General features: G+C 41.7%; 3 protein-coding genes across 3 annotated transcripts; 2 read left to right on the forward strand and 1 right to left on the reverse strand.

Annotated features, from left to right (window-relative positions):
* The first annotated feature begins 1,027 nt into the window (after window positions 1–1,027).
* cav4a (caveolin 4a) lies at window positions 1,028–3,006 on the forward strand. The gene is made up of 3 exons (XM_084348500.1): window positions 1,028–1,325; window positions 1,526–1,713; window positions 2,233–3,006. The coding sequence occupies exons 1-3, from the start codon at window positions 1,098–1,100 to the stop codon at window positions 2,381–2,383; spliced, it is 567 nt and encodes a 188-aa protein (XP_084204626.1). The 5' UTR covers window positions 1,028–1,097; the 3' UTR covers window positions 2,384–3,006.
* Window positions 3,007–5,224: 2,218 nt separating this feature from the next.
* On the forward strand, window positions 5,225–6,241 carry LOC311254843 (caveolin-3-like; the record flags this gene model as incomplete). Its single annotated transcript, XM_084348840.1, has 2 exons — window positions 5,225–5,332; window positions 5,900–6,241. The coding sequence occupies 2 exons, from the start codon at window positions 5,225–5,227 to the stop codon at window positions 6,239–6,241; spliced, it is 450 nt and encodes a 149-aa protein (XP_084204966.1).
* A 1,310-nt stretch (window positions 6,242–7,551) lies between these two features.
* oxtrb (oxytocin receptor b) lies at window positions 7,552–14,595 on the reverse strand. Its single transcript, XM_084348217.1, is given in 3 exon segments — window positions 7,552–8,240; window positions 8,242–8,453; window positions 13,519–14,595. Coding segments are annotated over 3 exon segments (1,221 nt in total). The 5' UTR covers window positions 14,444–14,595; the 3' UTR covers window positions 7,552–8,156.
* Between the last annotated feature and the right edge of the window lie 250 nt (window positions 14,596–14,845).

The raw sequence follows: 14,845 nt of genomic DNA on the forward strand, positions 1-14,845 counted from the left end.
AGATGGCCTTGTGATGAAGGTCTGGTGGCTAGCTGAGAAGAGTCTGATAACTCTGTGGATTCACAGCTGACCTATTTATAGTTGTGAGGATGGCTGGTTAATGGGTCCAAAGGTTGATAAGGGTGAGAGGGTTTTTCTTAAAAGCATGTTGCGAAACTTGTTTTACACCAGAGAGAGCGCAGAGACCCGAGAACGCTCAAGGATACTGTGATAACATGCAATATATCTCCCGTTGCTTCCACATGGTGACTGATGCTGTTGGTGATCTGGAAAAAGTGATCCAAGGCGTCGTCACAGCTGAACAAGTGACTGTTTTTTCAAGCAGTCAGGGACACTGTGAAAAAATCATGGGAGGGGTCAGTAGTTGAGGGACATGGGGAGGATTAAATTTCTTTTAAGGACTTATAAGGGCCTTAAACTAATGCTTATTGCAAGGACCTTATGAAGTGGCGCTATCAGGGGAGGAGACTTTTTCTAATCCTAGAGTTTGATTTTATTTTATTCTATAAAGAGTATTTACATCAAAAATATGGTTTTTATGTGTGCCAAAGGTAATTAGGTCAGTGCCTCGCACAACAATCGGTCTCAGGCACATCTAACTGCTCAGAGGGAGAGACTACATTTCCGTCACAGGCCAGAGGGAGGCAGTGTGGTCTCCAAGTCACCCTTTTCAGACACTTGAATAAAAGCGGGACTTAAATCTTAGAATCAGTCCAGCAAATACACCTGTATCATTAATAAGTTTCACAATGTGCACTCTAATCATTCTCAATCTTTGCTCTCATTCTTGTAAATTCACTCATGTCTTTGTGTCTGCGTGTGATTGCATTCCCAGGAGGGTGTATCAGGGTATACAGTGCCACCTCCATGCTTAGAGTATTTATATCCCCCCTATCCTTCCTATCCTCCCACCGCACAGGAAAGTGATCTCTATTTAAAAGACCATCTGCAAATACCATCCAGGGCACCGTAACGTTCCCAATATAACCTGGCTGCGCAGCCAGCTGAGGGGTCTGGTCAGCGGCCTCAGTCTGAGCTGTCAGGGGTGTGACAGGCTCCCATTCTGTTCTCTGGATTGTGTTTTCTTCAATGTTTGGATGGACACCATGATGAGAGGAGAAGATTCAGAGGAAGTAGAGATTGACTTGGGGGACTCCAGTGAAACTGATGAATTTGATAATGGGGAGGAACCTCAGATGCTGTGGAGGGCACCTCCTGTTCTGGAAGAAGAGGAAAACATTCACACGTCTGCGCTCGTAGAAATCAGTGATACCAAACCTCTGATTAATGTCAGAGACCCTCGAGGTATCAATGACTGTCTCAAGGTATTGCATTTTAATGCAGCGGCTCTATTGAACTTGTTTTTTGGATTATTTGTGCATTTGTCACATGCTCATGAAAACCAAAAGACTGGTAGCACTGCCCTCCAGTGGATATCATTTATTTTTGAGGGTGAATAAAGATCCAACACGACTTAAAGGTTCATCTCTGTAGCATCAGCACCACTTTCTCTTTGTGTCTCCAGGTGACGTTTGAGGATGTGATTGCTGAGCCGGTGTCGGTGCGCAGTGGGGACAGAGTTTGGATCTGGAGTCACGCCCTGTTTGAGGTGTCAAGGGTTTGGATCTACAGGATAGTCACAGTGCTTCTGGCCATTCCCGTGTCAATTATCTCTGGTGTTCTCTTCGCCATCTTCAGCTGCTTCCACATCTGGTATGTCTGGATCACGTCTTTCTGCATATTTTGGTTTAATTTAGGGTTTTTAGGTTTAAGAGGAATGACTTGAAAAACTCTGGTCATGTGTGTTTCAATCAGTAATACCAACTGATTTGATACTAAAGAAACAGTCATGGAACAATGTTAAGATAAGCCAATTTTGGTAAAGTAAAATAGTTGAGAGAAAAATGTTGAAATGAAAGTCTGTTCGAGGACTTACAGCAGTGTTCGGGTATCAGTGCTGTGGGAAAAGAGGAATTATGAAAAGGCTGGAAAGAACAAAGAAGCGCTCATATCCTGATTTGACCACTAAAGTTAAGAAATACTAAAAGCAAAATTCCCACAGTTTTGTGGAAGTAGAAGACTTTCTGTCAGTTGGCAGCCTACACTGCATCAGCAATTAGAGCCAGATCTAATTCAACTAAAACTGGCTCCAGAGCTCAAAATGTGCCTGAGAGATTCCTTCTCTTTTCTCTGATTTTCTTTGTAATTTGTTTGTGCTTCATTCCCTGACAGGATGGTCGGTCCTTGTGTCCAGTGCATCTCTGTTGGCACACGCTGGCTGCAGAGCTTATGGAGCATTGTGCTGGACGTCATAGTGCGTCCCGTCCTCTTGAGTGCTGGGAGATGCTGTGGAGGCTTCAGCATTCACCTGGCCAAAGAATGAGACTCACACATCCAGACTGGGGTTGTTCGTTATGTGCACAAGTGCACTGATGTTCTCGAAGACTGAGTCCCAAGTGGGCATTGATACTGGATTCTTTAAAATAATGTTTTATTGCAACATGTTTCCCATAGTTAGAATAGCAAAGTCCAACAGTGTCTTCTGTCTTTTTTAATGATTATAAAAGGGTTTTTGATAATTGTAAACAATAATATGGATCTGACAGGGTGACAAAGTGATGCAATGCTCAATTCATGCGTGTGAAATCGCTTTCATGAGGCCAAAAAGAGGCTCAGAGTAGTAGTTGGGTTACGACTTTGGATGATATTTAGACTTTGAAGTAATTTCAGCATAATTTGTTCTCCAAACACCATTTAATCTTTTTTGTCATAATATTTGGGTTTGGTGTCATATTTTGTTCATTTTCTACATTTGGAGTTTAAGCTCAAGGAACAAAATTGTATAACTACTAGACTCTAATTTGAAAGTTTTCCTATATTTAGTCCTGTAGAAACGTGTACTTAAAGATGTATTCTTTATGGAGGAAATGGCAGCTGAAGCTATGGATTAAAGTATGTTTTTCTGCTTTTCCGGAATAAGACAGAATAAAACACAAATCATTCGTACTATTGTTTTAATCTTAAAGGTGCAATAGGTAAGAATTTTGTTGAAAACAATTGAAATCATTTTAAAAAAATTCAATACTAACCTAAAATTATCATCATCTGAGTCTCATGTTGAGTGACCACTGCAAAACCCACCCTAAATTCACCAGTGTCTGAGCAGCGAGACGCCAATCCGTCCACGAACAGCTCCGTCTCTGCGTTTTCAAGAGGAGTGTCAGTGACATCAGGTCTACGAGTGCAAACTTGGTTAATGGTAGCAACACAGTCATGAGGTTCACCGTCTGCAAGAGTAGGAAACAAAGTAGCAGGTTAAGAACATTACATCCATCACTGTAACATTTGGCAAACCCAAGATTGTTGTGTGATATCTTTACCACCGCTGTGCTGACAAATCTGATGTTTTCTGTGTGGGCAGGATGTGTGAAACTGCATGTGGAACCATGAGAACGAGGTCAACGTATCCCACAATGTCACATGAGGCAACCACAGCTTTTTCAGCTGCAGCAACAGCACGCAGGCACAAAAGCAGACCGGCTGCAACAGGGTCTAGTTTAGCTGAAAAATAAGAGACAGGTCTTTGTTTACCACCATGTGACTGTGTCAATACGGATGTCATGAAACGGTCTTTTTGATCAACAAACTGAGTGAAAGGCACGTCAGGTTTTGGCAGTCCAAGAGTAGGAGCAGACTGCAGAGCGCCCTCTAAGTCAGGAAACGCTGCCTCTGTTTCGTCAGTCCAGCTCAGTCTGTCATGTGCACAGAGATTATTACCATTAATCGTGAAAGAGAGGGGTGCCTCTCTTTCTGAATAACTTGGGATCCATTGTCTACGATACGACGTCATTCCTAAGAAACTCATCGTTTGCATAGCTTGTATGCATTTGGGAGAGAGGGATTTGCCCTCTGCTGTGTTCACATGTCTCTTTTAAGTGGGTATTGTCTCATGCATGGACGGAAATCAGACTTTGGGTGGATTATCAGAGGTGTGGTGTCTTTCATCAGGCCAACATCATATTTATGTTGTGACCATAATTCAGGCAGCACCTCAGATAAGTCAGCCATGTCAACAGTCAGTTGTTGACCCACCATGGTGTGTGAAACTTCCAAAACAGAAATGAGCTCAACCACTTTTTTAACAAGAGCGGTGCCTGCAAATAAGGTCTTATATACATCACCCTCTTTGCTGTACAGCTTCCTAGGATCCCATTTTACAGGACTGAATTCAGTCAGTTGCATGTGCCTGTGAATCCAGGGCCCAAGATCCATCCATTGCCACCCAGCAGGCTTGGCTAGCAACACGTGTGGACACGGACCAGCTCATTCTCTGCTTAAGACAGAGATACAGAAACAGCAACAGCCTCCTTTGTCCAGAAAACATGTTCAAACCTCAACTGTTCTACTTCATCACTTTCACTTTCTCCCTTCTGATACATGTGCTGATTGATAACCACTAGATGGCACCACCAGAGACCACTCACAGACATACTGTGATGGAATTGAGCTGGAACTCTCCACAGGCATTCAAGTAATCTTCAACTGGTCTGGATAGGATATGCTGAAGTGACATTAAATCTCTCTCCATTAAATTAATGGGACAGTGTTCAGACAACAGAAAAGAGTGTTTCATCTTGGTGTCATCGAGTGTGCAAGATAAGGGTGCAACACCCCCACTTTCCCCACACCGTACTTCCTATGTACAATATTGTTTTACAATATCTGCCACTCTTCAGAGCTTCCATCAGCCGCCTGGTCTTCTGCCTGTGCTGCTGCTCCTTCATGATCAGGGTGGACAACACCAACACTACCACGGTGCTTCAAGCTCCCGGTCCAGACTGCTAGCTGCACGGCTAATTGAGCTAACTAGCTAACAGCAGCTGCAGTTCAGCAGTTAGTGCCCTGTTTGTTTCAAGTATGAATTCGACAGACGGCCAAATTCTTATGTCCTGCACCTTTAAAGCAAACGTTGTTGCCAAGCTGTGTACCCAGCATTCGATAATGTTTTTGTCTGTCACTTTGGGGATGTGGATGGAAATAACATAACCATGCACCTACTGTATGTGCTGACTATTTAATGTGCAGTAAGGGACTTTCGTTTTAGCAGTGTGAAATGCCTGCTTCCGTCTTTGTGGCTTTGACTGTAGCCACATGCCTGTCATCTCTTCCTCTCTGGCTTTATTATCTCAGCTTCAGCCTGCTCCTTCAGTCAGAGAGCAGGACCATGGCTGAAAGTAACGAGGAGGAACCGCTGACTGGGAGCGACCCCACTGTGGAGACTGACTTCACCAACAACAGGGACCCCAAGCAAATCACTGAGGATATGGACAAGGTGCAAATAATCTGTTTTTACTTGTTGATGGTAGATGGATGGCGTTTTTGTTTATAGAGCTTAATTTTTCGCTTTTATAGAAAAATCTTGGTGGATGATTCAAAACTTTCTATTAACTGCTCTCTTAAGTTTAAGAGAGTTCAGTAAGTTTTAAAAGGACAGTTCAATGAAAAATCTAAAATAGATGTTTCCTCTTACTGTAACCGTCATGATATTTATGCCTTTGGATTGTTTTGGTGAAGGTAGAAAACTCTACGGCTTGTTCCTTAATCTTTTATTTGAAGAGGGTTTAAAATAATCATTACAAACTTTCATTTATACAACCCAGTATAAACATCTGTTTCCAGAAACAATGTCTTACTTGGGATAATCCACAGTCTTCATTATTATATGAATATAATTTTATGTACTTGGGGCTTCAGGGTGAGATATATGTATTTGTATGCATGGCTGGATTCTGCCTGGAGTAAGTGGGACAGTAGGTTTATTTGTGATTTGTGTGAACTGACCCTTTAAACCTTGATAACCAAATGCTGTCAATCAGTGAACCTTTTCGGTGTGCCCTAGGTCGACTTTGAAGATGTGATCGCAGAGCCTGCCGGCGTACACAGTGTGGATCGGGTGTGGAAATTCAGCTTCAATACCTTCACAGTGTCAAAGTTCTGGTGTTATCGTGGCCTGACTGCCATCTTCGGCCTCCCTTTGTCGCTGCTCTGGGGCTTGCTGTTTGCTTGTCTGTCATTCTGGCAGATCTGGGTTGTTGTGCCCAGCATTAAGAGCTGTATGTTTGTTTTCCACTGTCTGTGTCGACCCGTCTTGCAGGTCACAAAGACCGTTGTTCGCCCAGTCCTCAAGGTGGTGAGGAAGGTATACGGCAGTGTGAAAGGGATGGTACGTAAGGAGGCATAAGAGCAGTACTGCTGAGTATAGAGACTAATCTGGACATTTCACTGACTTTCAGAAGATCCATGAATCAGAAACCAACATTATTTTTGTTTGTTTGTCTTAATTTTGTGCTAATTTAGTGTCTACAGTGATGCCTTTCTTTGTACTTATAACTTATACAACAAAATCTGAAAATTGTCTAAACACAAATTTCTCTCTTTTCATTCTGTGTTGATGTCAGACAAATTTTAAAGGTCCCTTATGTAGAAAGTGAGACTTCCCTGTCTTCTTTGATTATAAAGCAAGTCTAAGTGCTATATTATTACTGTGAAAGTATCAAAATGCTCAATCCACCGAGAAATGCACACAAGACGTTTTCAGAGGCCGTACCTTCAAACGAGCCGTCAGGACTTCTCTAAGGTTGTGATGTCACAACTACACAGCCACCACCCTCAGCCACGCCTCCAGCAAGAGCGTGGTTGCAAAAATATCGGCAGAGCTGATGTGGAAGTGTGGTGGGTAGTGCCTGTTCAGGCCTGTGAGAGGTGACCAATCAGAGCAGACTGGGCTTTTGGGGAGTGGGGGTCTTAAAGAGACAGGCACTTAAACAGAACATTCAGACAGAACGTGATTGGAGGCGCTGCGTAAATTTCGTAAGAGTAAATTTAGTGGTTGTGCCAAATATTAGACTTTGATGACACTTATTGAAACTGCATATTAATGTGCACTACCCTCTTTCACCTTAAACTGCTCTCTATGGATGATATCTGAGCCATTTTGCTTGAAAACCTGCCAGGTTATATAGAGAAGTGACAGACATTTGAACACAGACCTAATGAGGCAAGAATGCACATTATCTAATCCGGACACTGAAATTCTTTGTGGTTTAAACAGTTGGCATATTGTCTCAAATAGTACAGAAAAATAGACAGAGCAGACTCATTTTTTAGGATATTGAGGTGGCCACTAGGGGGAACCATTATTCTAGATGAAATGTGCTTCAGCGTGCCTGAAACCAGACTGCCTTATAAGCACCTTCAACCGAGAAAAGAGGAGATGGAGTTGATAAAAACATGACATGTTAAGGCAAACGAGTAGCAGTGGAAAATATTTACAAAGTGAATTTCATAATACATCATGAAGGACAAACACTGTTTGATGTGTAGCACACGAAAGCCTGCTGAAAACATGGAAAACAGCCTCCATGTGGTAAAATGCATTCCTTATGGGTTTTGCTTTGTTGATGAATTTCAATGAGGATGTTTGAAATAAACCAAACCTTGAGGGTGGATATTATCTCAATAACCTTAAATATCATTCATGCATACCAACATTGTGATTTAACCGACCATAAAATATAATAATATAACTTATATAAAATACTTTTGCACAAACAATTGTTGCTTTAACAAGCAAACAATCATTACAGTAACTGGATTAGAGCTCATTTGCTCAGAACAAAGACATTTATGTAATCTGACAAACTCTTTCTTAAAATACTTTGCTTCGTGGAAGGAATCTCCTTCTGCAACATTAATATAATTATTGTGATGATTACATTTATTTGAAGGTCAGGACAACAACTGTTGCAGACTTAAAGATTCAAGGCTGAAGCAGGGAAGCATACAAACAACTCTTCATAAAAATCTTCATGGCTGCTTATACAGGAAGAAGGGGGGTAAATCTGGAACTGCTGAAGCCTACATTATACGAGAAATATTTCATGTGCAGGATTCTGGTGAAGAGGAAGGAAAGCCGAGGGCACACATCCATTACGATAGAGACATTTTGTTCTGCTCTTTGTTATCACAGGATGCAGGGCATTTTCTGGACAGGAGGTTTACATTGTCTATTTAGCTCAATTTAAAACATGGTGCAGTGGGCCGCCGCTGCAGATCATTAAATGCCTGAAAAAGTGGGGGATTGCCAGGTTACTCGACTACAGGAAGCCTGGATGGCTTTCAGCTGGCTCTTCAGTGTCCAAGTCCCCCCGTGCTGGATGTGTGTGTGAGGCTCCTCTGGCTGCTCTCGTTCTTAATGACGTAAGTGGCGGAGCCGCTCTTGTGCCTGCACTGTCGATCGCAGCTGCAGGTGGAGGCCGTCAGGTACTGTCTACAGCAGCAGAAGAAGCAACGCTTCAGGTCCTGGAACAGGTGACCGGCAAAGAACATGTAGATCCAGGGGTTACAGCAGCTGTTGAGGCTGGCCAGCAACATGGCGATGATGAAGGCCATGTCTGTGGTGAGACACAGAGACGAACAGTTTTATTCCGAGTAAGACTGTCGGTTTCTACATTGTTATTATTGTCTACAAATCACATGAAAAGATCAAAATTGACAATGAATCGATTCTTCAAGCATTTTCTGTGTCGCCAGTCTGATATTTTTTATTCCTCTGTGACATAGAGCTCCATTGTTGTTAAAAATGATTAAAAACACATCAATGACCATGTTACACTGGGTGACATGTTTCTTTATTGCTATACACGTTGCCATTGGAGTTTATTTTGAGTAAATCCCACAACCCAATGGCCAGAATAATTGTTGTTATTGTACGTTTCTATGTTGTAACAATGCTGTGATGAGGGTCTGGTTTGGTGAAGGCACAAAAACACTTAGGGTCAGGAAAAGATCATGTTTTGGCTTACAGTTCTTGGTTTTGTCACCACAAACACTGCAAGAAAATGCTGTGACGCCTCCTTAAAAATATTCCGTTTTGTCACCACAAACACAGTTTGGAAAATGTCTCAGTGTTTCGTTAAAAATACCTGGTGTTGTTGGTTGAAACATCGTGAAGCGGTCTCTAACAGTGGTCTCTCACTTGGCAGCCGTCTCACATATCTGTCAAAAGTCTCCTGTTTGAGTAACATTAGCTAAATCCTTTTCCAGAAAATGAAACTATGTATTTCTGAGTCATGTTTTAAAAGATTTCCATCTTCAGTAGGAACCAGAGGGTTTGGGGCTGCATGCCACAAGCAGGGTGAAGAAGTCATAAAACAATAAGATGTGGACTACTTCATGGGAGATGTTGACAAGACACAAAACTATAAAATATTGCCAGCCTTATCCTTAAAAGAACCTTGTCTATGACCCACAGCCCGTCCAGGTTGTACCCTGTTTCTTCCCCAGTGCATGCTGGGACAGGCTCCAGCCCCCTGCCTCCATGAATAGGATAAGCGGTTTAGAAAAGGAATGGATGGGTGGATCTCTCAAAAGGCTCAAGTTTTTCTCCATTCCAGTAAGATGTGATCACCTGGTTGTGGGCTAAAGTCCAGACTTCAGAGTGTGTTTGTGCTTTGTTTGATCTTTTGAGCAGCACTTTTATGTGTTTTTAGCCATAATTAACATCATGGCTGCAGAGACAGCCAGTTCAGTCTGTCCCTTGGCTGGTTGGACTGTTGTTTGGACCATTTTTTCCAGACTTAAAGGTTGACTCCACCAAGTGTTTGTTTTTTGGGGAGTACTACTGCATATGTGAAAAAAAGTAGTATAAAGCCTTTTGTGGCTCCAGGGGAATAAATATGATCTGAAAAATTGCCTCCAGTGATGTCACTCAGTGGCTAAGTTGCATTGCGGGTAATGTAGGCACCTGGTTTTAGAAAACGCTGTCCACTTGTCTAGCATTACCCGCTATAACACTGTTTGAGTCATTATGCACAGTATAAAAACAAATAATCAAAAACGGATGCAGCGGAACCACGTTCTTCTTCCTTTCCAAAACCTGGCACCTACATTACCCACAATGCAGCTTAGGCACTGAGTGACATCACTGGAGACAATTTATAACAATACATGCAGCTTCCTCTGGAGCCACAAAAGACTTTATACTACGTTTTTCACATATACAGTAGTATTCCCCGAGAAAAATGTGAAAGATTGATGGACTTTTCCTTTAAATATCTCAACAGACATTCATAGTCCCCGGAGGCGGACGGATTGACTTTTCATCATAGTTTCAGGTCGAACAACACTTTTTTTGGTTTTTGGTCAAATATTAGTAACATCATACTCATCAGCTTCAGCTATACTTTGTGTTTAGCAATAATTAGCAAACACTAGCATGCTCACGGGCTATGGCAATGGCTGTAGTCTCAAAATGTATTCATTCTTTTTGTGACTGTTCTGCAGGGAGTAAAAGGTGTGTTTATTAATCTACATTCCTCCAAGTTAAATTTGAGGTAAGAGTGAGTGTTTGCCCTCTCTTCATTTCTACTTTCTAAAGGTCAGTCCACATTCAAGGCAGCTGTGCTTGTATTACTCATTATTTACAGAGAAATATATGAACTGACATGCTGAAGCATTGCAGACAACCATAAAAAAACATGTGAGGTTATAACTGGAAAAAGGTTGATGGATGTCAAATAAATAGGATTTAAAGCTGCTTTACACAAACATGACAAATGGCTTCGATTAGACGAGGCTGTCCTGGAGGGGGAAATATACGTTATTTTCTCCTTCATTCATTTGATTAAATTTCCAATTGTTAGAGGCACAGAGCAGATTGAAGAAGTACGCCATTTAAATGGCGGAAAGTGGACGACTGCCAAGTTTTTTTCCTCATCCTTAATGGGGTGAGAATGATTGAGTGCGCGTTGTCTTCTTCTCTCCTCAAGTGAAATGCTGACCTGCTCCGTTCACCGTGCTCTGACTCTCTTTATTGTGAGAGGTGTCAACCAAATGGCCCGTCAAAATTATGATCCAACAGATAAGTTGAACACCCGGTCCGGAGCTCTGAGATCGTTTGGTGCCACGGGGAGTTCAGCTCTACTAAGCAGAAATACCACGAAATGACAGCATTCAAATGGTTCTTCTTTTCAAACCTTGACTTACAGAACATTCAGCACTTTCTTGTGCCGCCAGAAGTAAAAGAAAAACATTCATCTTGGCCGCTTTTCTCTCATATCATGATGTACAACCCTTCTGAGATTGAATTTGGAAGAATGGAAAGAGACTGAGGTTGAAATCAAAGGAAGGACTGTGATGATACTGCTGTCACATCGCTCTATCAAAGACAATTCTGAGGATAAAAAGTTAAACAAGCATTGCACAAAGGCAGCTTCTGCCTCACTATCAGTGGATCCACTGCAGACTAAGAAATGGGATGAAATGCCTGAAGTTCAGGCCCTGGAAGAGAGGGTTCATTTTCACATTTTTGATTGAGCTGTTTGAGCTGGCAATAAGAAACTCACCTAAGTGGAGTCTTAACCTGAGTGCTTCAAGAGTATCAAATAAAGAGGAACCGATGAGAAGAGAGTCAGAGAAATTGAAATCATTTTTGCTTTTACGCCTGGGTTTGGACAGAATATTCTCTTTGAAAACTTTTCTTTTTTATCAAGGACAGCTGATTTATATTTTCAATCTACCAGTCGACCTTTCATGAAAATGCTCTAAATCCTGAAAACATATCAATATATTTTAAATTGATCTTTTCTCTCTTCTTCTTTCTTACACACACACATGTAAACCATATAATTGTACTTCTTGCTTACCACAGTTAGCTCTTATTATAATTGACTGGTAACAATTATTGATTAGGGTTCAAATCATACATCAACTACTGCATAACTCGTGAAGATTTAATGTATGAAGTAATGCAGGGTGTGTCATGAAGTGAATGTTGCTCAGCACTAACAAATTATCAAGTTATTTATGTTTTTACTTCATCAGTTAAGGAATGTTGTTCCACAGCGGCTTAATGCATTTATTAATATGCATCAAGTTCGCTGGAATTCAGTAACATAAATGTATTTATATAACTGCATTTTTTCATTTTATTTTCAGTCTAACTGTATTTATTTATATTCTTTTGTTCTTCCTTTCCTTCAGTATTTTATATATGTTCTCGTAAATATAAAAGATCTTGAAAGTTAAAAAGGTCAACGTCCCACCTTTAATTTTGTGACTTTGTGACATCACACTACGTCACAGAGTCACACATTTGCATAATTTATGGCCATCGGCTACTTTGGCATATGAGAATAGATTTAGCATGGTAAAAGTTTGAATCTGACGCCCAGTTTTATCTGAAAAAGAAAAAGAAAAAAACAGCATCATCGCTGAGACTGAGCAGTGACAGGTCTGAATTAAAGGTTATCCAGCTAATTTAGCCACATATAAATTAATGTATAAAGAAACTGTGAATTAACATTCTTTAACTAATGATTTATTCAGTGTGATAATCAGATAAAGTCATAGTGACTGTGTTGTTTGTTGATGATGAGCAACAAGAATTCATGATCAATCCTGCATTTATTATCATGAGTCATTAGTTATTAGCATTACTTAAGTCTATAATTTGAGTCTTTATTGCACAGTGTTACATTTTAACTTATTTTACATTTAGTGAACATTTGTTCAGTAATGTCAGTAATAGAGTAATCTCTTAATGCTAAACTGTAACAAAATATATGATTCTTTTGATCTTTTCAGATAAAGTGAAAGATTTTTTTATTCTTCTATCCATTGAGAAGCTTCTTCTAATTCCTATATTTAAGAAAACAATTTGGATTCTTCACAAAAGGTAGCTACAAAAAGTTAAAAACAGGGCTGCTTGTCATCTTTCTCAGCTTGAAAAAAAAGTTGACATTTTGGAGACAGGTGGTTTTCACAGGACGGCTACATTCACTCTTCCATAGTTTAGTATTTCTAGTTCATTATGAAAATCAAATAAATCATTGCACAAGGTCACAAATGTTTAAAATGCTAACTGGATCCAAACAACCTGAGGGCCCCTGATGCAACATGCACTTTCAGATCTCTTATCTGTATACTGCATGCATTCTTGGCTTTAATGTGTTTATTTTCCCAGTTTTATGCGAAGCTGCTTGGAAGAAGACCAACACAGAATGATGATTAGCTCGGCTGAGTCTGGCCTATATCTGAATCTCTAGATGTCCTCTCCCTTGCTCTTGTCCTTTTTAATGAGGAGATATGAAGGGTAAATCTGAACAATCAGTTAAATTATATAAACCACCACTGGGAGCAGATATAGGAACTCTTTGATGTCCTGGTACATTTACTCTCCCACTGGCTTTTCCCTGAACTGATAACCACTGTAAGTGACACTCCCATTCATGTGTGTTCCCAGGGGAAGTCTGAAGTTAAACGCCATTGTGTTGCCTTGGAAGTGGAGTGGGTTGCTCGTGCATTCCCAGACGTTTTCTGTGAGGTGGAAGAATGACACACTTGGGGCTGAAAAACATGACTTTTTACATCACAGGAATTATAAATCTTAGGCGAAGATGATGCTCTACTGTGTCACTGAGCACTTGGCACACTTTAAAAGAGGTGACATTAATTTACCTTCTCTTGGTGCTGCAGGATCCCATGCAGACCACATCTGGACAAAGAAGAAGGGAGTCCAGCACATTATGTAGGCGACCACCACCACAAATGTCATTTTCACTGTGCGGATCTTCGCTTTTGAAATGAGCCTCACGCTGCTCACACGAGTGAGGGGAAGAGCGCCTTTAGAGGGCCTTGTAGTCAGAGCCAGGATGTGCTCCCTTCTGGTTTTTAAATTGAAATTCTGCCATATTTTGAAACATATCAAGCCATAGCAGATGCTTAAAATCGCCACTGGAAAGATGTAAATGCTGAGGCTCATCCATGTGATGTATGCTTTGGCTCCCCACGGCTGCACGAAGTCCCCCCAGCAGTCATACACACCGTCCCCCACCTCCTTCAAAGAAAATATGTAGGCTTGAGGAGCGCTGAATATCAGGCTGAGCATCCAGGAGGCGATCACGCACAAGCGATCCTTCCTCTTGTGCACGGAGCGGAGAGGCTGGCAGATCGCTAAGCACCTGTCGATGGACATCAGGACGAGCATGTAGGTGGATGCGAACATGCCCACGACCTGGAGGTATTTCACCAGCCTGCACAGCAAATCCGGCCCATAGAAGCGAAATGTGATATCCCAGATGAGCTGCGGTAAGACCTGGAACACTGCAACGACGAGGTCCGCGATGCTCAGGTGCTTCATGAAGAAATACATCCGAGACTGACTGTGCTTGTTGGCGTGGATAGCCCACAGGACGCACAGGTTGCCGGTCAGAGCGAGCAGGAGCACCAGCACCAGGACGGCAACTTCCACTTTGGCCACTTCTTCGTTTCGCTTCAGAGGATTCACTGTCGTGTTTCCTAAGTGACTGTCATTTCCACGGCTTGAGTTGCTCCACGAAACGTTTTGCGCCCAACTGTTCTGCTCGCGTAAAAGGTCCTCCATCGTGCGTAAAAGCGCCACTTCGGCGCAGCCAGCGGTCACATCACAAAACAGAGTCAGGGCCGCTTTCAGCTGTTTGGAAGTGTTGTTTCCCTGCCAGATTTACCTCCAGCTCACTCCATTAAAGTTGCCCACAAGTTAAATCAGTGCGTAATCCAAAAGAAGCGCTCATGTCTGCAGAGAAACAACATGCAACTCTTTAATTGAAAATTCTGATTAACTACACACACATCTCAAGCCTTTGGACCGTCCAAACTTTTAAATGAGCACACAACCATGTCAAGCGATTTTGTTACCTTTAAAACGATCCTCTGAGAAGTTATCTCTGGACCTCTGAGCACAGCAGCCCGCATCCCTCGCTGCGTCCAGATTGATGTCTGCTTTGCTGAAGCTCTGTATCTAACA

This window comes from Pagrus pagrus, assembly GCF_965226575.1.
Source record: "Pagrus pagrus genome assembly, chromosome: 3".
In the NCBI taxonomy this organism is placed as follows: domain Eukaryota; kingdom Metazoa; phylum Chordata; class Actinopteri; order Spariformes; family Sparidae; genus Pagrus; species Pagrus pagrus.